Source organism: Malurus melanocephalus, unplaced genomic scaffold (assembly GCF_030028575.1).
Source record: "Malurus melanocephalus ecotype Western Australia unplaced genomic scaffold, MMel_1.1 scaffold_2, whole genome shotgun sequence".
Taxonomy (NCBI): domain Eukaryota; kingdom Metazoa; phylum Chordata; class Aves; order Passeriformes; family Maluridae; genus Malurus; species Malurus melanocephalus.
In genome coordinates, this window is record NW_026623234.1 from 4,803,724 (window position 1) to 4,826,158 (window position 22,435).

The 22,435-nt window shown below is 47.6% G+C and overlaps 1 protein-coding gene across 1 annotated transcript in view; it reads left to right on the plus strand.

Moving 5' to 3' along the window:
• Positions 1–3,178: 3,178 nt before the first annotated feature.
• The window catches only part of TYRO3 (TYRO3 protein tyrosine kinase), a 41,530-nt gene continuing 22,273 nt past the window's right edge, over positions 3,179–22,435 (plus strand). The window contains exons 1-6 of the mRNA XM_057365712.1: positions 3,179–3,801; positions 7,097–7,280; positions 9,334–9,434; positions 13,409–13,579; positions 16,224–16,310; positions 20,294–20,409. Of these exons, the coding sequence (XP_057221695.1) occupies positions 3,714–3,801; positions 7,097–7,280; positions 9,334–9,434; positions 13,409–13,579; positions 16,224–16,310; positions 20,294–20,409 (747 nt within the window). The 5' untranslated portion in view covers positions 3,179–3,713. The remainder of the gene's footprint in view (positions 3,802–7,096; positions 7,281–9,333; positions 9,435–13,408; positions 13,580–16,223; positions 16,311–20,293; positions 20,410–22,435) is intronic.

Here is a 22,435-nt window from a genome sequence, read left to right on the forward strand (position 1 = left end):
TGAAACAGAGAGGCTGGAATATTTCAACACAGTTGCTTACTGAAGAAGATGGTAGAGAGGAAGAGAAGAAAGAAGAAAGGAAGARATGGCAGAATAATATAAATTAAAAGAGAACAGAGTTCATCTGTAGCTAAGATAATTCCCAAATGAGCATCATAACTCAGTTATGGTAAGCTTAGCCCAGACACAGGCAGGATGAGTTTCAGCCTTCTTGTGAGCTGCTGCTGCTGCAGCCACAYGTGGCTTTAAATATCATATTCAAGGTCTTGGGATGACCAGTTTTGTYGCACACGTATTCCAAGATGGAGAGTTATATTTGGGTCCTCCGAAGCGGCCACGTTAAACACTATTATTATCTGACATGAACAATCCATTATGATGGGTTGGGCAGAAATGGAGAGAGTTTATTCCCAGTTTAACCTGAAAAGCCACTGTGTTATCCAGTAGCCCTCAGACTGTGTCCTTGGCAAGGTTTGGAAAGTCCTCAGGGTTTCTGCTTCCTCAATCACTSTGTTCTGGCCCAACTTTGGGGCATTAATTTGAGAAGCCACCCCTAAACTGCAAAAGCCCTCACACACATGGAGCTTCTTCCTGTCACTTGCTGTAGCCTCTGGTGATGACCGAAAAGCTGGAAGCAGCTCTTGTTCTAGCCTGGGACTAAATATGCTGGCTTCAACAGATCTCCCACTCAGGAAACACCTGATTAGCCATCCTGGGTCTCCTACACTGTAGAACAGAGCTACTGCTGTGCTCCTGCAGCCCTTGGATGCCACTTCATCCTTGCTCCTGCCATTGTCACAGCTTCCCCATGCAGGATGAGGAATCTGCTCCCTAGCCATGGAGGGGTAATGCTGCTTTTCAAATCCCGGCTCAGATGGAGTGGACAAGTTCTTGAATCCCCCAGCAAACCAAGCAGCTCTGTTGCACAAACCAAAGGGATTTTGTATCCAGTTGCAGAGTCACTACTTTGACAATGGAGCCRGTGGCATGTGTCAGCAGCTTTTGTTGAACTTTTAGGGCTATGGCTTCTCATATGGAAATGGGTGGTTTGGGGTGCTTTCTCACTTGGATAACCTGTCCCAGATGTCCTGTTGGGTCTCAGTAGTTAGAAGAGGCTGAACAGTAGAGGAAAGTGAGTAAGTCCAGCAAATACTTCCCCTTGTTCTGCCTTCTTATGTTCCTCTCCCTCTCTTCTGTCCTTTCTTTCTTCCTTCRTCTTCAGAAGTCTCCTAGTACTAGGCATTCACCTTTGGATTATTGTATARCTCTTCAGGTATTTTCTRGAATATACCTACACTTCCCARGAAGTCTGRTGAGATGTGRCAACACACTATTGCAGCAGAATTAAGGAAAGAATGTAATCCAGAGAGCCAACGGCCGTGTCCTGTGTGTGTGAACAGTGAGCACCSTCACTGATGTTACAGCCTGAAGAATAAAGCCATGGTGCTTAATTCAGTGCCACAAGAGGCCAAGAGAGTTTACTTGTCTTCAGTTCCTAAAAACATTTGAGATTCGCTAGTTCCTTTGATTTTTGCATGGTAATATTGCATTCCTCTGTAAGTTTTCCCACTGCAGTTTGCATTCCAACTGGCAGTGCCTGCAGGATTGCAGCCCAATTTTCATATGGCTCTTCCTGCCTGTCACTGCTAACACAAAGCCCTTCTCAGAGGAGCTGGACAGATTTCCTGATGGGGAAAATTCTCCTTGGTTTACCGCTTCCAGCAAAGCTTTGCTGTCTTACACTGGCCCAGAATCTGGCCTGTGCTACAACAACTGGAGCACTTCCTGAGCCCATGGGACGGACCAAGTGTAGTGTAAGCCTCTGTAATTGCAGGRCTGGAAGAAATCCTTCRAAGGAAAACACCATAGAAACATGTYGTTATTCTAATGGCCATTATTTTTGCTCATGAGACAACTAAAATCTGCAAAAGTAGCTACKTTCTGGAGGGTGCTATTTGCCGTAAGTGCAGAAGCACACCACGTAGCTGGAGGGATACGTGGAGGAGAGACACAAACGACAGCAAGTGTGCATGAAGCTTTTAGCAAGCACCAGCACAGAACCTCTCAGCCTAAGAGCTGTAGTGATCCCGGCGATTTCCTGTCCCCAAGAGCGACTAGACTTCCTACAAGCGTTCGAATGCATGGCTTTGTCAGTATCTCCTCCCAGCTACCTCATTGCAGCAGGAGGCACTGAGGAGGGACTGACATTTCCATTCCAGTAATGAAATCTTCTTGGCATTGCTCCAGTCCCCTAGGAATTCCTATCAGAAATGCAAATGACTTGAGGGGGGAGTGAAGATTAGAGTTTGGAATGGAATTATATGAGCTTGTTGTGCCTCAGTTTCTTCATCCCGCTCCTGGGGATAATGCAGTTTCCCTACCCTCCTCCGTTTAGCCAGGTTTCCAGAGTGTTGCAGGAGCTGCTGGGCAAGTGCTGCACACTGATGGCTGTGGCAGAGCTAAAAGCTGCATCTATATTGTTTGCAACTATATTGCTCCTTATGGCGCCTTTCAACCCAGATTCCCACCGTAACTCCTACGAAATCGGCAGCGCCAGATTTTTCAAAAAAACATTTCTAAGTGGCTTTTCCCACAGCGTGCTAGTAACCCTATAGCAGCAGAGATCTCCCTCCCAGGCTCTCTCCCTACTTTTCCACGAGCAGAAAAGTGGTCAGGGCCGAGCCGATCCTTCTTGAAGGGCACGGGTGTATCTCCCCMCCTTGTCGGTGCTTCTCCACAGCTCAGCCGCCGGGACGGGGTGACCGGCATCCCCGAAGCCGGAGGCCGAACGGTGAGGAGAGTGTGGCCGAAAGGAGCTGGAGAGGACCGGCCRAGGGTGATGGAGCCGGGGGTGCTGTGTGCGTGAGGGGGGGTTCTGCTCATCCCGGCAGAGCCTCGGCTTGGGGGGCTGAGTCCCGGTGGTGGCCCCAAGTCCTCCTCCCCTGTGGGGCTGGATGGTGCGCRGGGGCTCCAGAGGGGCCAGGCTGGCCTCTGCTTCCACACGCAGGCCTACAGGGGGACAGCCGGTGCCCCGGCAGCTCCCGCGGATGTGGGTCACCCGCTCCCGGCGCTCTGGAAACCAGGCCGCCCGGCGGAGCAGCTCCCGAGGGGCGCCTCCTCCAGACACCTCCTCGACCGCTGCCGCTCCCGCCCCGCCCCGSCCCGGCCCGGCCCGCCCTCCCGGGGGCTCGGAGCCCCGGTCCCGTCCCGGGGCGGCGGAGCGGGGGCGGCGGGCGCGGTGATTCGCCGCTTCGGGGGCGGTGGGCGCTCGGCTCATGCATATTCATGAGCGTGATGTCAGAGGGGGAGCACAGCGCGCGGTGACCGCCCGAGAGCGCCATTTCCTGAAGGAGGCGGCCGCGGCTGCTGGCCGGGGAGGGACGGACGGACGGACGGACGGACGGACGGAGCCGCAGAGTGGCGTCGCGGCGGCCGAGCCGGCAGGGGGAGATCGCCGGGCGGCGACCGGACCGGACCCGACCCGACCCCACCGACCCGCGCCGTCGCCCCCCAGCCGATTCTCCCGCCGCTCGCCCCGGCCGGAGCCAGAAGTTTGAGCGTCCCCGTCTCCTCCCGGGCGAGCCCGGTCTCGGGCAGCGACGCGGGGCTGCTCCAGCCGCTGTCGCCGTCGCCGCCGCCTCCGCCTGCACGGGCGGTGGGAGCCCCCCACGGCGCCGGGAGCAGGCAGGGGGGAGGATGGTGGTGCGGGAGCGATGGAGCTGAAGCGGAGCATGGCGATCCCGCGTCTCTTCGTGCTGGGACTTTGGGCTGCGGCGCTCCGGGACGTCGCTGCCGTGGCAGGTGAGAGGGGCTGACAGCCCGCTGGCGGCGCGGGATGGCGGCGGGCCAGTGCCCCCCGAGACCCCGGGTGCGGCGGGAAGGGCTCCGGGGCTCGGCTTCTGCCGCCGGCCGTGTACCCCCGCGGGCAGCTCCCGACCCGCCGCCTCTACGATAGTGTCGGCAGCCCGCTGAGGGTCGCCGGGCAGGAGCGGCCGGGCGCGGAGCCGGGGTGCCCGGTCTGCCCGGTGCGGCGGCTTCAGTCAGCTACAGGTGGGGGTCGGGGCCGGTGCATTTTGCCCCTCCCGGCCGGGCACGGGCGGCTCCGCCGCGTTTGAGGGGACAGCGACGTGGCGCTCGGGAGCCGGCGGGGAGCCCGGGCTGTGCGAGCCTCGCCCGCCTGCGAGTAGAGTAGCGAGTAATCCCGGTGTTTGCGGAGGCATTGCTCTGGTATGTGCCTAGCGCGGGCCGTCGCCGAGGAAAGCCGGGCGCTAATGCATTCCTGAGGGGCTTTTGTTGTTTTTTTTTTCCTCCTGAACTAATTTCCCGAAGTTTCAGCCCCTAGTCGGCAGGGAAGGGCAGCGTGCTGTCGCGTCTCGGCGCCCCGGCCAGCCTCCTCCCGACTTGAGCGCGAGTTGGGGCTCCGCGCTGTGTGTGGAGCGGTGTGCGTGCAGTGGCACGGGGCTGGGGAGCCTGTGGCACAGGCTGCATCTCCAGATCAGTGTCCTAAGGGATCTGACGAGCAAAAAGCCTTTACCTTGGCGTGCATGAGCAGACGTCTTCCTCTCTCTCTCCGCTCCCAGCACAACTTCACAAAAAAACATTCTGTCCTTAGGAACCAAAATTCAGAGGTAACAAGTTTGAAAAACAAAYAAACAGATGTGTCATGTATTTTGGCAACTAGTGTGTTCGCTTGCTGTCAATTCAGACAACTGCTTGATAAGAAATTTAATACAGTTTTATTTCCTATCTGTACATTTCACAGTCTGCAGCTCTTACAGGTAGACTTGGCAGAACCTATTTGGATGAAATTATATCTTGCACAGAATGTTGTCAGATGAGAAATGGTGAGCAGAAGAGTAGAACGAGGAATAGGTGGAAATTAAAATTCCTATTTGCCTCCTATGTGATTCTTCCTGATACCTGGAGGAAGAGATGCTGCAGCCAAAACTGCATTTTTGACCTGTGAAGTTATTAAAAATACCCAATCTCTGATTCCTCATTTCAGTTAATATTGATGGASGGATTATACCTGGACAGTATGTACAACTGACTGAACATTTGTACTGTATGTTAATTTCCTAYATCACTGACTTCTATGCAAACTGAAAACTATAAAGGGTCACTAACAGTATTTCTTTGCTTAATTTGTGGCTAACTCTTTCGGCAGGGCAGTCTGAAGGATGCTGAATAGTTTGATTTTCCATGAAGGCAGCTGTAATAAAAATGTCAATTTGTGCGGATGCTTAGCAGCCTGGCTACATCAGTTTTCTGTACCACAGAGAGAGCTGCTATGAAGCTTTCATGTTATAGTCCAGTACTGTGAGTGGTGAAAGGGAGGATGCTTTCTGGCATGCACTGGGACACGTAATTTKTGTTGCATTTGAGTTAAGTAATGGGAGGTTAGCTCATCCTCACCCAAGATGATTAAACCTTTAGCCCAGCAAAGGAGCTGTAGCAACTAAACTCAAACTATCAGCTTGTCCRTTTTCCAGTGCTTTCTGTGAATTTGCTAAATGAATAACAGCAGRCAGAAAGGCAAAAGAGTGAGTGTGGGAAAACAGCTTGGGAATCTCATTAAAGAGAGGAGTAAAAACRTTCTGCCTGTGTTCTGGGTTTGCTCCTAGACCAGTGTACTCATCTGGGAACGGGCTGCTGGTGGCAGAGCACTGGCTGGTCCAGCAGTGCTGATTCCCCTTCTCCCAGCTGTTCTAACCATGCTGTGAATTCCTCTGCTTCTCCTCTTCCCTGTGAGGTGGTGTCCTCATGGCTGTGGGAGGGTGGCGTTTTGGCGAGAAGGGAAGTGGCACATCTGAAATCTGTGCTGGATCACCAGTAAGGCTGTAACAGAGTTTGAGAGCAGCAAGGCTGCTCACTTAGCGATGCTTTCTGACTGGTTCTGTGAGCTGGCGAGGCATCCTGGGAGAAGTTGACCAACCGGTGAACTGGGTGAAGTTGTAATGTACTGTGATATGTGGCCAGGCAAGAGTGATGGAGTAATTTTTTTCTGAAGGATGTGGAGTCCACTGCCAGGGCATAATACTGGTCTAGGCTAGACCTGTTCTGGTCTGTCAGTCCTGTGCCACTGCATAGGAAATAGCCACTCTCCCTAACAAAACTAACTTTACATTTATTTTCTACCTTCCTGCTTTCCCACGGTCTCTTTTGATCTTCTGGTTCCTTCTTTATATGCCTTGCTTTCTTAAATGCGCTTAGATAGTTGGCTTCCGTGTCTTCTCATGGTAACAAATTCCATACATTCGCTTCTGCTTGAGGGAAACACTCCCCGTCCACCCACACATGCAACAGTGCTCTGGGCCAAATGCTGATCRCTTCTGTGTCAACACAAACCTGAGCAGCTTCACCAGCTCTGCCCCTACTGCTTTGGGGTTGCAATGGTGTAGCTCTGGGTACAGTGGGGACCTTTGGCTGGACTGAAGGGTCCTACAGACAGCTCACTCAGCACACACCCACGTCACACGACAGAAATATCTGTTCTCTAAACAGTTCTGCTCCTCACTGAGGTGTACTGTGGAATAGGCTTTGCTTTCATGGGTGTTGCAAATTGCAGAGAAGCTTTCTGTAAAGCCGGGGAACAGTGTATGCTGAATAACAAGACATAATTGCTTCTTTCTCATATCCAAGCTCTTTACAGATGCATACAATGGAGCAAGCATGATGATTTCTTAGCAGTGCAAGAACACCGTAGCTTAAATTCAGGCCTGGGGAAAAGAGGGAGGTGTGGTAGCGTGTTGAACAAATGCAGTTAGCACTGCTGGATCACTGACATGGCGAAGCTCCCGGCGTTTCTGTGCGTGATTGCTTGGGCACTGTTCTGCAGAACATCACCCTGCTGTTAGATGAGTTGAAAAAATCCCCATGTACACACTGAACCACCACTTTTCTCCAGCAACTGTGCCTTCAGTACTTGCATTTGACTATTGCTTAGCAGACATAGTAGAGCAGTGCTGAGACTAACACACTCCTCTGCAGCGTGTGCTGGTAGGGTATGTAATTCTGGACCATCAACCTAGAGTAATTTGMTGTACTCCAACCCCCCTTCTTCTGGGGGTGGGGCGGAGTAGTATTTTTTTTTTAGGTATGAAATTTACAGGACCTCCAATCAAATTAAAGGTGTCCCAGGGTCAACCCGTGAAACTAAATTGCAGCCTGGAGGGAATGGAAGATCCCGAGATGTTGTGGATCAAGGACGGAGAAGTGGTGCAAAGCGTAGACCAGGTGTACATTCCAGTAGATGAAGAACACTGGATCGGCTTCCTCAGGTACAACAGATGCAGAGAAAGAAGAATATCATGGAAACTATTGCACAGTTTTCTGCTGTCAGCTGTATCTGCAACTGCTGTAGCCTCAGTGGGGCGGGGTCCGTAGGTCTGCAATTCACTGTGGCAAGGGCATAACTGAGAGCAGAACTGAAGCCACTGAGTGCTGAGGTTTTATGCACTAGAACCATATTGGTTTTCTGACTACTGTGGGGACAGGTGCTTTGCTAATGCTTGTGATGCTCGAGGCGTGACTTCAAGGTGAGAGGATATTCTTGCCTTGTTTGCTCATCTTGTTCTGCCATGCAGCAGTATAAATAGGTTTTCTCTCTCATACTCATCCTGTTCTCTTACTCTCTCTTTTGAGCTATCAGTCTTCTTAAAGGGTGAGGATTGTTAATTGAAATGAGACTCCCAGGACTACATCCCCTTTCCTTCTTTGGGGAGGAATATTTGTCCTCTGAACCATCCTTGATTMATTTTGCAATGAATCCTAATTCATTGCATTCAAATCCACATTTATACTACGTGGTATCAGTCCTGCCCCATTCAGAGGCTTAAAAACTCCTGCGCAAAGCAGAACTCTGTACTTCTATTTCAGCAGAAGAGGGATGTCAGCTAGTTTTGGAAGTACTGAGTTAAACAAAACCCAAGGTTCTGCTCTGTCTTTTTTTATGCATTAAAAAACCTTGTACAGGCAAACATACCAACASCATGAGAGTTCAAAACTGTCGACTGACTGAGAATCACTTCCCTGAGCTCTGGCCTCATCTCCTCTTAGGTTTCTTGGATTGACATTGCACAGTCTTCAATTCCACCAGCTAAAAGTCTCTGTGTAAAGCTTGTCTGTAAGAAATATTTTGGTAGGAAAAAACATCTGTGCACAGTGAACTATTGCATAACATTGGAAACAGTTTGTCTTGAAACTGTTTACATCCCTCCAGGTTCCACTAGTTAACTCTGCCTTTTACAATCTCATTCTGATCTCCTTTCTTGCCTCTTGTTTTCTTCCACTGGTAATTCTCTGTGGCAGCAGGAAAAGTTAGGATGCTAAATCTGGATGTGTCTGAATCTTATTCTTCTTTTTCCTTTCTTCTCCTAAAAAAAGATAATTTCTACCATCCACGTGTGACTCTCTGCTGTGACCACTGTGTTTCAGAACTTGGGCRGGACGGCTGATGCCATTTGAAGGTCCAGCTCTGAAAATCAGGCTGTAGTGGGTCCATTTTGTGCATTTCGGCAAACACTCTCCCTTTTCTGTCTTCCTTCCTGAGACGTTCTTCCCCTTCTGCAAGGAGGACTGCTAGCGTTAGACAGGTGGGCATCAGCTCTGCAGAGGATCCCTGCATGGCAGCAGATGCATGGCTGCACATCCCGCGGGGAGCAGTCAGCACTGGTGCACTGACAGCCTCTCTGAGTCTCACTCTGAGCCTTTGGTAGCAGAGACTTTGTTGCTTTGGGACCAAATTGTGCCCTTACTCACCACGCACCAGCATAGCCCCCTGAAAGCACCAACTGGGAGGCCCAAGGAATTTGCAGAGTGAGCCACTCCTGGAATCAGAACACCAGTGAGTGCAGTTAAGGTGAGGGGGGCCCTTTTCTGACCCATCTGTTCCTGTGCGAGGCTGTTGCCAGTCCTGTCACCTGAGGTGAAGCAGGTGAGCTCAATGGAGGTTTGCGCTTGGAGTTTCCTGCTAGCTCAGATGTTGTAAGCCGAGCTGTCACACTTGAAGGCTARCTAGAGTCATGGTTCAGGATTGAGATGACCCCTTCCTATCCTCAGAGGACACAGATGACTGGTTTTCTGCAAGGATGTTTTGGAGGAAGACTGTGTGCTCTGCGAGGACTCTCTCCACCCACTTTAGAGAGGAGCCTCCCATCTCTGCTATTTCTCCATGTGCTTTGTGCTGGCTGGCTGTTGATCTCCTCCCCAGAGCTGGCTGTGTGTCAGTGGGTGTTTTCCATGCATCTGGTTTGCCAAATGCTGGAGGGTCCTTTGGGGCAAAAACATGCTTTATCCACATAAAATATCGATATGGCTTTTGACTTTTTTCAGCTTGAAATCCGTCGAGCGGACAGATTCTGGGAAGTACTGGTGCCAGGTTGAGAACGGGGGGAAGAAGGAAGAATCACAACAAGTGTGGCTCATAGTGGAAGGTAAGGAGGAGTAGTAGTGCTGGTTTCCTTCCAGGGCTGACCCACCAATATGCTCTAGGTCGAAGTGTGAGAGCAGATTGCTCCAGTGACAGGCTTCTTGGCTCTGAACCATTGCTGCTAACTGCAGGGAGATCGCTACAGAGAAGGAGTAGGAAATAGGAGAACTGCTTCAAGGAGCAGAGCTGTCAGTTCTTTGCCTTCTGGTTTTATTTTGGCATGTTAGGAAACAAGATCTTTTCCTRCAAACATGTTTCTTTCCAGCTCCTAAATCCATTGTTGTGGTCATCTCTAAATAATTCATAGAGGTGTGAATAATTCAGTTTGAAAGGGATCCGTGAGGCTCATCTGATCCAGCCCACTTCTCAAAGCAGGGTCACAGCCTGGTTCTGTGTATCAGCCAWACAGGTCTTTGTGGGCAATGTACAGTTTTAACTCAGTTGTGAGTTGGAAGAAGTGCTGTACATCAGCACTTGATAACTGTGACTGCTCCATGTGTCACTTTTGTGTCCAGGGTTGTCTGATATGAATAACTTCTACACAGCTGTCCATAAGTCACCCAAGGCAATGTGGATCAGTGGCTTCTTACTTTCTCTAGTTTCATTTCCTTTGAGCCGTGATTCAGATCCTCATCCTAGTAGTCATGGGATGGCTTAATATTTGGTGAAGACATTGATAGAAACAGTGCATTTGCAGCAAGAAATAGTTTTTTGGATGCACTTGGTAACATTTTGGGCCAGAGCTGAACTGTCAGTCCTAAACAGGGGAGCAGGGAGAGTGTTTTACAGCAAAGGTCTCGCTCACTCAGAGCATGGAAACATTCATAGCAGCTCTCACAAGAAGAGTAATACATTCTGCCTTCCATAAATCCCAGGCTTTTGTACACCTAAATTTTCAGGTATAGTTTCAACTGGGGAACTTGTTTACAACTTAAAACACTTTCTTGTGCAGAGTTCCAGTTTCTGTCCAGTTACGGTGGCCTGCTCCAGAGATGGCTGCATTTGCATGGGTGGGTGCATTAGGAACGGCTGGGTAACTCCGTGTGCTAAGCTGTCTGGAAAAACCAAGGCACCCTTCTGGGCTGTGCAGGCCAAAAATACCGAAGTCACAAAAACCAGCGGCAGAGTGTGTTGAAAATGAAGGCCAAAACTTGCAGCAGAAGTGAAGAAAATGCAACCAGTTGCCTTTATGAGAAAAGCAAGTATGGCAGAAGGTAGTTAAACTTGAACTGGGCATGTAATAATGTGTAGAGGGAGTTGGTGGATAAAATTAAAAATTAACAAGTAGTGATAAGGGGTGGAGTTCTAAAAATGTGTCAGCTCTTAGCATAAGAAAACACCTGGGAATGCAAAAGCCTATCAGTCCCACCTTCACTGTTATCTCTGTGTATTTCTTGCCTGGGTGTGCCAGCTTTGTCTAGCAGTGGTTTCTCTATCGATAACAACTGTCCTCTGACGTTTTGCAGCTTTCAGTAGGGGCTGACACAATTCAGTGTGGCACACAATCAAGTGTGGACTGCTGGCGATCTAACTTAAAGTCAACTTGACTGGATTTCTGTACTGTATAAGATCTGCCTTGAGATCTGCTCAGAGAGTCTGTATCTGCCAGAATTTTTAGCAATGGTATTTGAACTATTTTTGCAATAAAAATGTTAGATCTTATGCAAGACTTCTAAGAATTTACAAAAACAAAATTATTTTAAGCCTCTTTCCTAGTTTAGAAACTTGACTCTGGCCTTACTGAGAACATTATGGTGTTTGATGTCTGGAGAGGTGATCTCAGAGGCACACCGTGGAGTGTTTAAAAAAACAGATTATGTTTCTTACGGAACTTTCCCTCTGAAATTCCACCTCTGACTAAGTGGCTGTTCCTGGTGCTGTTACCCCTCAGTGTGGCTACAGTCAGAGCCCAAGCCACACCGTGGACACATTCCCGTTGTCTAAAAAAAGAGCTGTACAAAAAAATAATCAGCCTTATAGGTTGGATGCTCTCTTGGAAGGGGGAATAATTTCCTTGTTTTGCCACTGATTTCATGACTGCTGGCCACTCAGTGCCTCCATGGTGCATCTGTGACAGGGATGTGCTGCCACTCACCTCTTGTACCAGGAACTGGGAGACTAAATGTGTCAGAGGCAGCGAGCTGTCCCGGTAACATAYGGACAGGGGTAGTGCGAGTTCCTCAGCTGTATGAGTCAGCTGCACTCGCTCAGCTATGGGAGGKTTTTTATTGTGGTCTTGTTTGCTCTGTTTAGCTGCTCCCAAAGTGAGAAAACCTGCCCAGCTAGGCAGGATCTTCCTGAAAGTTTACCTTGGGTGTCATGACAAATGGACAGGAGGCAGGTAGAGAAAGGGTGATTATTTCTAATAATCTGCTCACAGGTAGAGAAATGGTGATTATTTCCCCTTCTAATCTTTGGAGAAGGAGGGCAAAGCATGCAGAGGTGTCTCAGCTGGTATCGCAAAAGCTTACTCATTTTTATTGTTTAGGTATGAATGCAATAAAAAAAAAGTAAAATATGTCAGCAAAAACAAGTAGTGTGCTATTATGTTGACCTTTCCTGAACATTAGCCTCTGCACAGATAGACTCTGTCATTCCACAAGAGACTTGGGTTTAGACCTGTTTTAGTGTATTCATTTACTTACTAGTCCAACGGAAGGAAGCAAGCAAGGCACAAAGAAACTGCCACCTGAAAGATAAAGTGACAGTCAGTGAAAGACAGAGGAAAGCACTTTTGGCTGTAGCTTGGAGGAAATCTCAAGCATTAGGCTTCTAAATCTCTATTTAGGCACCTCTGTTAATTGCCTGCTGGTGGAGGTGCTCAGCATCTGCCACCCCAGTGGAAGCCCCTGTGCCTGTTATCTTTGGCCAGGGACAGACAGTGTAATAACAGCATGTGAATGCACAATGTTGTCAGTTCCTCTGTTTCTGTAAGGCAACAGATCAGCAGTGTCCAGAACACGCTTTTTCCAGCTGAGAATACCTGATTTTGGGGTAAGTGCAGTCAGTGGCAGCAGTGCTTGACACACAAAGATTTCTGTATAGAARGGAACAGAACATTTCTCTGAGCCTTCAGCTCTTCCACCACTCACCAGAAGTACATACTGGCTGTCCTGCTTGGCCAGCAGTGTTGCTGATGGCTGCTTTGGAGCACTGAAATTATGAGAGTTTTGGCATTGCCCGTAAGAGGAGCCACATCTCTTGATGCATTGAATTACACTCAGCTATTGCCACTTAGAGATGACCTGAGGTAGGTGGCATTGCAGCTGTGCTTTGCTCCCTGTGGGCCTGAGACTCGTACCAACCAGGAGTCTTTCCATGGTGGGAAACAGATAATTACCAAGAGAGCTGTGTCCGTGGATAGCCTTCAGCTCTGAAACAAATTACCCCTGACTCCAAGGCAGCCCGGTTGTCGTTGTGTCAGAGTGTGCTGGAAGGCATCTCCAGTCAATTAAGCTCCAGAGAGAGCATTGTAAATGCTCCCAGCCTCTCACCGCGGGGATGCTTTCCTCAATCATGGGTTTGTTAAAGCTGGTAGTTCAACACTTTCTCAAGCTTCACTTTTTAATGCATGGCAAAAAGTATCTGCAGCTGGATTAAGCTGTCTTTTAAAGTGGTGTCTGCCACCACTGAAGTTATTGACTGTTGCCTCTTTAAACTCCAATCTCTCCAGCTGAAAAATTGAGAAAATACTGCCACTAAAACCTGTTTCACAGGGGAGTCTTGAAGTGAAAGTGTTTTTTCAAAGACTTTTTGGGAAGCAAGCACTCCTTCTCCCTGGCTTCTAGTGGTAGTATTTAGGCATTCGTGCCCTGAGGTGACCAGCATATCTGACCCTTGGCTCTTGTGAAGGGCTGAGGGTGTCGGATTCGGCACAGCAGCAGGACAGATGGGTGTCCAGTGCTGGGCACTGGTATTAGTGGAAATAAAGAAGAGGCAGTTGCTCCAGTTATTGTCACTTGTCTGTTGCTTTTCTAGGTGTGCCCTACTTTACAGTGGAACCTGAAGATGTGTCTGTGTCTCCTAATGCCCCTTTTCATATGGCCTGTGCTGCTGTTGGTCCCCCTGAACCAGTGACAATTGTCTGGTGGATGGGAGACTCTCGAGTGGGGCTTCCAGATGTCTCCCCCTCCATCTTAAATGTGTCAGGTAAGGCTGCTGCCACTGCAGGGGATCACTTGAAGCACCAGAAGAGGAGAAGAGCTCTGAGCCTTGAACACTGGGTAGCCAYGTAGCGTGGGAATGGTGTTTGTATTAAGGGTTGAGTGGTCATGATTGCACACAAAGATTATCTCGAGGGGTGATGATTGCTCAGTGTGTTTTCTGCTGGCTTGAGGCATGTTTGGGTGTGGCTAGCACTCCTGTTGAAGATGCCACCGAACAGATGATGCATTGGGTGCTTCTTGTTCCACCTCATGGAGGGTGTTCATGKTTAGATTAAGGGAGTCTAGTGGTGCCATTTCTCCTGGAACTCTCCAAGTGTTCACATATRACAGATGCCATCCCCTCAGTCTGTGCACAGCCCTGTCAAGCACTGCTTTCCCCTCTTTTACCCACCCCCTCTCTGTTTTTGCAGGCCTGCTGGATGCTCTTATCATTAAAATCTGACTGCCTCATATAAYTGACATTTTAAAAGTGATTGTATCAGTGCTGAAATGGGCAGGTTGATACCCTCCAAGACCAAGGTTTGCGCCAGAGCAGAGCCTTTCCCAGAAGAGTCAGCAGCAAAAAATCAGGAACCAGTAGGTGTTAGGGCCTGTCTTCAGACCACTTCCAGAGAAGGGCAATATATCTCCACCAGGAACTGACTGCAGTTAGTCTTGTAGTTACTTCTTAAAAGTAACTTTTTTGTAATTAGGTGTCCAGCAGTCTTGTGCTACATTTTCTCTTTGCTGTTGTTCTACTATTCTCAGCAGCCCTAACCCAAAGTTGAACCAGTTAYTTAAAAAGAAAAGGTTTTACAACTAAGAGTCATCCCTGGGGCCTCTTAATCCATATTAATATAGTTACACTATGGCGAGTTTTTGTACGTCTTTGGCTATCCTTTGAGCTATCCAATCCTATTCAGGTTTCCCTTAGAACCTCATTTATGCGCAAATCAGAACCTGATTTGTGATTTGCAATGGTTTTAATCATCTGCTGCCTCTCTTACATAGCTACTGATGCTGTTCCAATTTGGAAATGAAAACTGCTCCCTTATGATATAATCTGCCTGTTGAAATGGAAACTGAAAAGATGAATAGTCAAGAGGGGAAAGACAATAAAAAAATAAGTCACCCTTCTTCCACTAAACTCATCCGTGGTGCCTCACAAAACTTCTGTCTTTGTGGGGGTCCTTGGAGGCCTGAAGAAGGACATCTGCTCCTGGTGATTCTCCGAATTGCTGTTTTATGTATTGTTGTCAGCACCTTTATTTGCTTTCAGTGCACTTTGGGGTATCCCTTGGGCACAGCTTGTCTTTGTAACTGAAAAAATGYAGCAGGGCACAATCTGCATGGTTGGATTACCAAAGCATGTCAAAAAAGACGGTAAGAAAGCAAGCATTGCTTACTGCAGAAAGTATCACACTGAAGAAAACAGGAACAAAATACTTGGTTGGAAAGCAAGCATTTAGAAAGTTCAGCGATGTTGTATTTGGAAAGCACTGCTGGCATGGTGCTAGGGAACACGCAGTTCCTGGTTTGTGGTGTGGTTTGTATTTTCCTCGGGGCAGGGCTGTGTTAGGTTCTGTCTTGGGGCAGGCCTACCACGTCAGGTGCTGCTCTGCTCTGCTGCCTGGCCTTCAGCCTGCTGGCAGCTTCTTCCTCTGATTCACAGGGATCAGAATAGCACTCCCTCCCCTCCTCCATTATGCCTTCTTTGCAATGCTGTTAATCTCAGGCTTGGGAGATGAGTCAAAGGTCAAGGACACTATACACGCTGCTCTGTGCAGTCTGAAATGTTTTTGCTTCCTAAATTGTGTGCCCATAGTGTACCAATCTGTAACTTTTCTCAGACAGAGCCTTTTAAAGCAACTGAGGGCTAAGTCAAGCGACAATAGTCACTGGCCACAATTGTCCAGGCAGTCTTGCCATCTATGTCAGTTCTTGATTAATTTGCTATACCTATATGCATCTTGGCRCAGCCAGACATCAGTATGATGCCATGTTCAGGCCCTGTGGGATGGATGGRTGGATGGATGGATACTCACAGAAGACAGGGAACCTAATTCTTGCTTGTGTCACCCCTGGAAAGTGTTTCAGTGCTGATGCAGTAGCATTTAACTTCCTTTCTTTCTTTACATGTCTTCAGAAGTCTGATGCAAGGTGAGGGGCAGGTGGGCATTGACTTGRAATGGGCAGCAGATGGTAGGAAGTTTGCCTGGTCTTATAGCCCGGTTAGAAGATGAATGTTGCTCAGGTGTAGGCTGAGGCCCACAGCATTGGGCTTTATATAAGTTCACAGCTCGGCACAATCCGTGCTCCAAAGATGCTCACCAGAGTGTGAGCAGCAGACATCTACTACCTGAGCACTATCAGCTGCCATCCTGACAGATTATTCCTTCTTTTTCAGTGCTTTCTGACACTTCCATGGAATCTTTCATACACTGCCATGCTCCCTCCATTAAAATGTGTTAAGMACATTAGTTACATTACAATCCACATTTCTCTGACTGGCAGCCAGCTCACCCCCCAGAACTGCCTGTACAGCTTGAGCTGAGCTGGGTGTCACAAATAATTGAAATTCTGCTGAAGGTTGAAGCTGGATTATATGGCTATTTGTCTTTTCTTTCCTTTTCTTGGCTGATCTCCAGGTATTAATCAAAGCACAGTTTTCTCCTGCGAAGCTCACAACGTGAAGGGATTGTCTTCATCTCGGACTGCCACTGTTCAAATTAAAGGTGAGAGACTGGGTGCAAGGGGCTGGGCAAGGGCCTTGGGTTTGCTCTCTGGGGAGGGAAAGCAGGACTCCTTAATGCAAGGAGTTGTTTCAAAGCTGCCAGCACTGGTTGGAGCTCTCAGCAGTTGGAACAATACTTTGTGTTCTAACAGCAGTTCCCACTTCCTRTGTAGGGCTGTATCCCAGGCTCTTGAAAATAATCCACATCTGGTTCAGGAGTGCAAATGTAATGTCAAATGACAGTTTTTCCTTGAAAAGGRGGGAGCTGGGGCTATTAAATTGTTTGTGAGAGATGAAGCTGTTATAAATCTGTAGCAGGGAAATTTTTCTGCTTTGGGGATATATGGGTCTTGTCAGAGCTAAAGAGGCCTTTACTTGTGCTTGCCTTTATTAGCATCACGTTAGATGCTGAAAAAAGTCATGAAAGGTGATCAACAGTGGCCAGTAAGGTCTACTCATCCACACTGGTTTTATGGATTTTATTTTTCTTATGGTTTGCTCTTTAAAAGCTCATTGAAAACAAATAATTCCTAGCCTGTGCATGACCAGTTGCCATTTGGGAATCTCCAGGCTGCTGTGACATTTCCTCTGTTCCTCCAGGTGACTGAAGTGGGGACAATCAGAGCAACCAAGCAAGCTCTTCCCCTCCTCTTCATGTTGAGATGCTTCTGCATTTGAATTTTTAGTCATGCTTTAATGCACTTTTAATTACACTATCATCAGTTCCAGGAGAGGCATGGCACAAGAATCATTTGTTCCGAGCGGTAGCTTATTTCTCAGCACAAATACAAGCAATCCTTTATGTCTGTATCCATATCAGAACTCACAGTTGTAGTAGCTAATGTTCATTAAAGGGCAGTTCAAAATCCAGCTGTAATCTACTGCTCTTGGAGTGTGTTTTTGTTCAGGACATTGTGGTTACTGCTATGCCAAGAATGCAGTATGTTGGACTGGAAAGATTTATAACTTAATTTAAAACCATTTGGAGTTGTTGTCTTAAAGGCTTGTCTACACAGGGGAGTTAGTTATTGTGGAATATATCTTCTATGGATATTTTTATCCTGGGATAGAATTAAGAATAGTTCCCAAAGCTATTACGCTTTWAAAAAGTGTCATCAAGCCATAATTTGAAAAAATATTTAGCATAAACAAGCTTAATTATTTTTTCAATACTAAACCAGATTATTAATGATTTTTTAACTATTAATAAGATGAAGGGTTAAAGGCTGTAGAATTCTCTCATTTCCCAGCAATTATGTTTAGCTGAAAAGTGCTCCACAGGGGTCAATCATCAGCTAATGAATCCACACAGCCTGYTTAGGAGGGACATATTGCCATTGCACACTTGTGTCACAAGAGCTGAGAAAGAGCAAGCTTAAGTGTCTCAACAACAGTATGTGGCATGTTCTAGAAACAAAAGTCAAGTTTTGAATCGCAAGTCCAGTGCTGTAGTCATAAGAGTTTTACCTGTAATACCTTGAAGATAGGTCTAAAATGTAGTTATAAATCTAAGTGATCAGGCTTTTCTAAATAGAAAAGCTTCAAAGATTTAGTACAGCCCTGGTAAAATTAAAGCAAAGCTCCTAACCAGCAGAAATAGGGCAGGGCCAAATAATGTTTATTTAGTTCTTGATCCTGTGAACATGCAGAATTCAATGAAATTACTCCTGGGAGTAGTTGTCTGCACATGCATTATCAGGGCCTTCCTCTCTTAAACAAACCCATCTGCTAATGAGGACTGTTAAATCTTTCTACAATTTTTTAAACAATTAGTTTCTTCTGTGTATCCAGAGGCAAATATTTTTGCTAGAACATTGACAAACTGTTAACATTTCTTCCTATTTGCTCCTGTTGTTGTTCATTATCTATTCTCTGTAGTGCCCACAATGTGCTGGGTGTACTCCAAGCAGAAAATTACTGTTATTGTAGCCCACAGTCCCCAGCCATGTACAAAGCCCCATTGTTCAGCCACTCTCCAAGCACAGAGGAAGTTAACTCTCATTAGGTTAAMACTCAAGGTCCTGTTTTCAGGCAGGCTTTGCTCTCCTTTATGTGTGCAGCTAACACTTTTAGGGTTGTATCCCGTGTTTCAGAGCACAACAGGAAACAGCCGCCCACAGTTGTTTTCCCAAGAGATGATGGGGAAATGCATCTGGCCCTTCTTACAGCTTGCAGAGTTAGGGGAAGGTCCTAGCAAGCCAGGACCAGCCCTCCTCAGCTGCTGTCTCCTTTACTGGTTAGCAGTTGATTATTTATTCTCACTGCTGAACCTCACTGGTGTATTCTACCTCCTTTGGGCCTACGATCCAGTGTTGAAAATTACATGTTGCTAAGCCCAAAAGTTAAAAATGTGTCTGCAAAAACTTGAACTATGGGCAGTGTTTCAACAATACCTAAGTAGGCAGTAAAAGCAAACTTTTTTTCCCCTCAAAAAGCTTACAAACCTGAACACTGACATCAAAAGAGAATGAAACAAAGATGCAGGAAAGTCTAAGTTAACKCTGAAGAACTTCTTTCCCAGCTTCCATCCCAGACCCTTGCTCTGCTGCTCCACCTCCCACCCACACACCCTGTTATTATCGAGGTGGCAGGCCCCTGCCCTGGGTCCTGGTAACTGGTTAACCAGACAACAAAGCCTTTATAGGGTTAATCTGTGCCACCATCTATTCCCTGCCCCATCCTCTCCTCTAGGCCTTCTGTAAAGTCCTGGGAGGGGCCTTTGGGCTCTGCATTTCTCCTGCAATATGGCCCTGGGGAAATGCTGAAGGCAGCAGTATTGTGATTGTCCTTGGTGCAGTGAAAGACAAAGGTGCTCTCTGGCAGACTGGAAGATGCAGCTGGAGAAATCCTGGCTTGCAATTACTCCTCCACTGCTGCTTTCTGATGGRTACAACTCAGGAGAGGTGGCAGATTTGATCTACAGTCAGAGACTTGTCCTAAGGATGAGTTTTTGATAGAGGACTCCTGAGGTACAATTCGTTAAGGTGCTGCAAGAAAAGTATTACAGCATCAGCATAGAAATTTTTTTGAATGAGAAAAAGGTCAGTGGAGAGATTATTATTCATGAAGCTGCTAATTTTGTCAGGAGTGAGGTGCCTGAATGAAAACTCAGAGGTGAAAAAGAGATAGTAAGTRGAAGGATAGGAAGTAACTGTGTGGAATTACAGTGAGAGGAAAGGAGAAGTCAAAGGGAAGCATCTAGCATCCTGAAGGGAAGCCAAGTACTTTGGTGCTGTGCTGTGGTGGTACAAAGCACAAGCATCTGATTAACTATCCACTCTGGGAGCCCTGATTTTATTCCTGGCCCTGCCCCTAATTTGCAAAGTGGTATCAGCCATGTGACAARTGCTCCCTTTGGCTTGAATTTCCTCTCCATGAAACAGAGTTTATCCATCCCAAGCCTGAGGAGGAGAGTTTTCAGCCCAGGCTCTGTCCCAGGGTGTTTCAGTGTGAGTTTGCGATGGACACCCGGAGGCAGGGCAAACTGCAAATCCAGCTCCAGGGTTTTCAGGTCACTACAGCAAACCACCCTGCACCTGGAGCTGGCAGAGCTGCTGGGCTGAGAACCCGAGGTGGGATTTTAAAGTCCTGATTTAGTTCACAGTGTGGGTCCACAGGCAGCTGTGTGCACAGGGCTGAGTCATGCACTGCAATGGAGGGGGCAGGGAAGAGAGCTGAGTAGAGAAGAGAGCTGTGAAGGTGTAAACATCACACACTGGCATCGCTCTCAAAGAGATCAACCGCTGCCTGAGTGCATCAAGCAAGTGTGCTGCACAATGAGAGAATGGCTGACAATAGCTTGTTCAATGTTAAAATAATAGTTTCATTCACAACAGTCAGGGATGCTCTCCAAAGTTGTGATATTGTACCACATTTCTGTTAGTGATTTCATTGCATAATTTTTAGCCTCAAGCCTCTTCGATTTCCATGTGAATACCTGCTCAGTTCTGTGTATGCTGAAAGGTCTCTTTGTTTCCTTTCTAGCCATGCCTCTCCCTCCTCTCAATGTAACTGTAAGCCAAGTCACCAGCAGCAATGCCAGCGTGGTCTGGGTGCCAGGATTTGATGGTCGAGCACCACTCCATTCATGCACTCTTCAGGTATGGCCTTTCTGGGTTGTGCCCTGCCCTGCATAAATAACAGGACTCTCCTGAGCCACAGCATTTCCTGGGCCATCTTTTGCCCTCCTAACTTATTAGCAATGTTTCAGTTTTTATTTCACAGACTTAAAACATGAAAAATTAACAGGAGGCAGCTTGGGGCATGTGTGCCAAAGAGCAGGTCATGAACTTCACATTTAAAAGTTAAGCATTACAGCCTGGCCCCATTCTCCTTGCCAGCAGGTTATCACATCAGTGCTCCGTTGCAGCTGCTGCACACAGGTTATTACACTGCAGCACACGTGAAGCATGCGGCGCCCTGTGGGAAGTGCCCTTGAGCAGCTGTGACTGCAGGGTGCTCACCCTTCCTGCATGGAGCAGTGGTCCGTGGTGGCTTGTTCCAGTGCAGGTGCCTGTGAGCCCCACACCAGCTCAAGCCTGTGCTGTGTGATGCCAGAGCAAGTGCAGGATTTTGGATGCGCCAGCAAGTCCAAGGGGTGAGGAGCTTGCAATGTATCAGATATGGTACAGGAAAGGTAGGAATGATGGAGACAGGGCACAGATGTTTGATAAAAGATCAGGCCTATTTGCATGTTTCAGAGTAATTTTAAGCCCTGTCTCTAAATATCGATTTGTTTTCCATTGTCAAAGGCCAACTCCACTCAGAAAATCAAGCTTGATAATATTCTGTAGCTCTGCCMGGTTCAGAGTACTCTATATCTCTGAAAAATTGATCTGCTTCTCGAAGTTCTTGAGAGCAATGGTATGTGTCTGACTTCAGGCAGAATTAGTTTCTATCATTGCATACTTAGCTGTAGAATCAGATCAAACAACAGGTAACCAAGCATCAGAATAAATGGTGATACCCAAAGCAGGCTGTGCAAACACAGCTAAGCACATTCCCCAAGGATTTATTTGCCAGGCCCCCTATGCTTTCCCTACCTGATTACAGCAGCATTGTGAGCTGGAATGGAATTTCTGTGGGGTGTTGCCAATTGTGCAAAGGAAGATTATAAACTCAAGGTATGCTGGAAGCAGTCTGGCTAATTTACTTGGAGTCCTCTTTTCATGGGAAGGAAACCAGAGATTTCATGCTCTGATGTTTATTGTATTTCATGAGTAAGAGAAATCATCTTCTAGTTTTAACTCGCTGGCAGAAAGAACTCCTGAACAAGAATGCTTCTGAACACAGCTGGCCCCGGTCTCTGGGTTTTGTTGCTGCTTCTGTTCTCATTCACAGTTGAAAATGGTTTTCTTCCTCTGTTTTACAATGCCAGTTATCTCCAGTTGGAACAGCCTATTCTCTCTGGCTTGCACGCTGCAGTGCTAATCATTCTGGGGTTTAAGTTCTCCTGCTTGCTTTTGGCAGGGGCAGGGGTGGGGGATGGGACATGTGGAAAAGAGGCTGGATCAGAGCAGCCTGGTTTCTGTCCACTCAGCAGTCTCTCACCCCCTTTCTAAGCCTTTTCTGTTCTATTTGGGGAGGACGGAGTTCCTGCGTTTGAGTCTGGGAGCGGGGTAACTTGGCAATGACCCTGCTCTGTCAGAAAACTCTGCTTCCTCTGACTCCCACATTGAGAGAGTCTGTGTGAGACATTGACCTACATTTCCATGTGAAAATGCACATGTTCCTGGCTCCTCATGATTGCACTTCTGCTGGGAGTCTCTCAGAAAGAGGAGGGGGATTGGAACTTCACTGTGTTTTTCTGGCACTCGGGCACTGCGGCGGGTGCCCCAGGAGCACCGTGTTCAGGCATGCAGATTGCTTCTGGGGACAGGGCAGGGAATGGCAGCATTCTCTGTTAACACAAGCCAAGTTCAGGGTGTGAAAGGGGCAGATGCAAGAGCACCAGCTCTTGAGAGTGTTGAACAGAAACACATCATCCAGCAGACAGGGTTTTTACACAAAAGCTGTCTTGTTTTCTCCCTGCTTCRGATGACACTGATAATGACAGCAATATGCTTTTCTATTCAGGAAACCTGAGATTCTTCCTTTTTACCCGCCAAATAAATCAGTGTGCCAAAA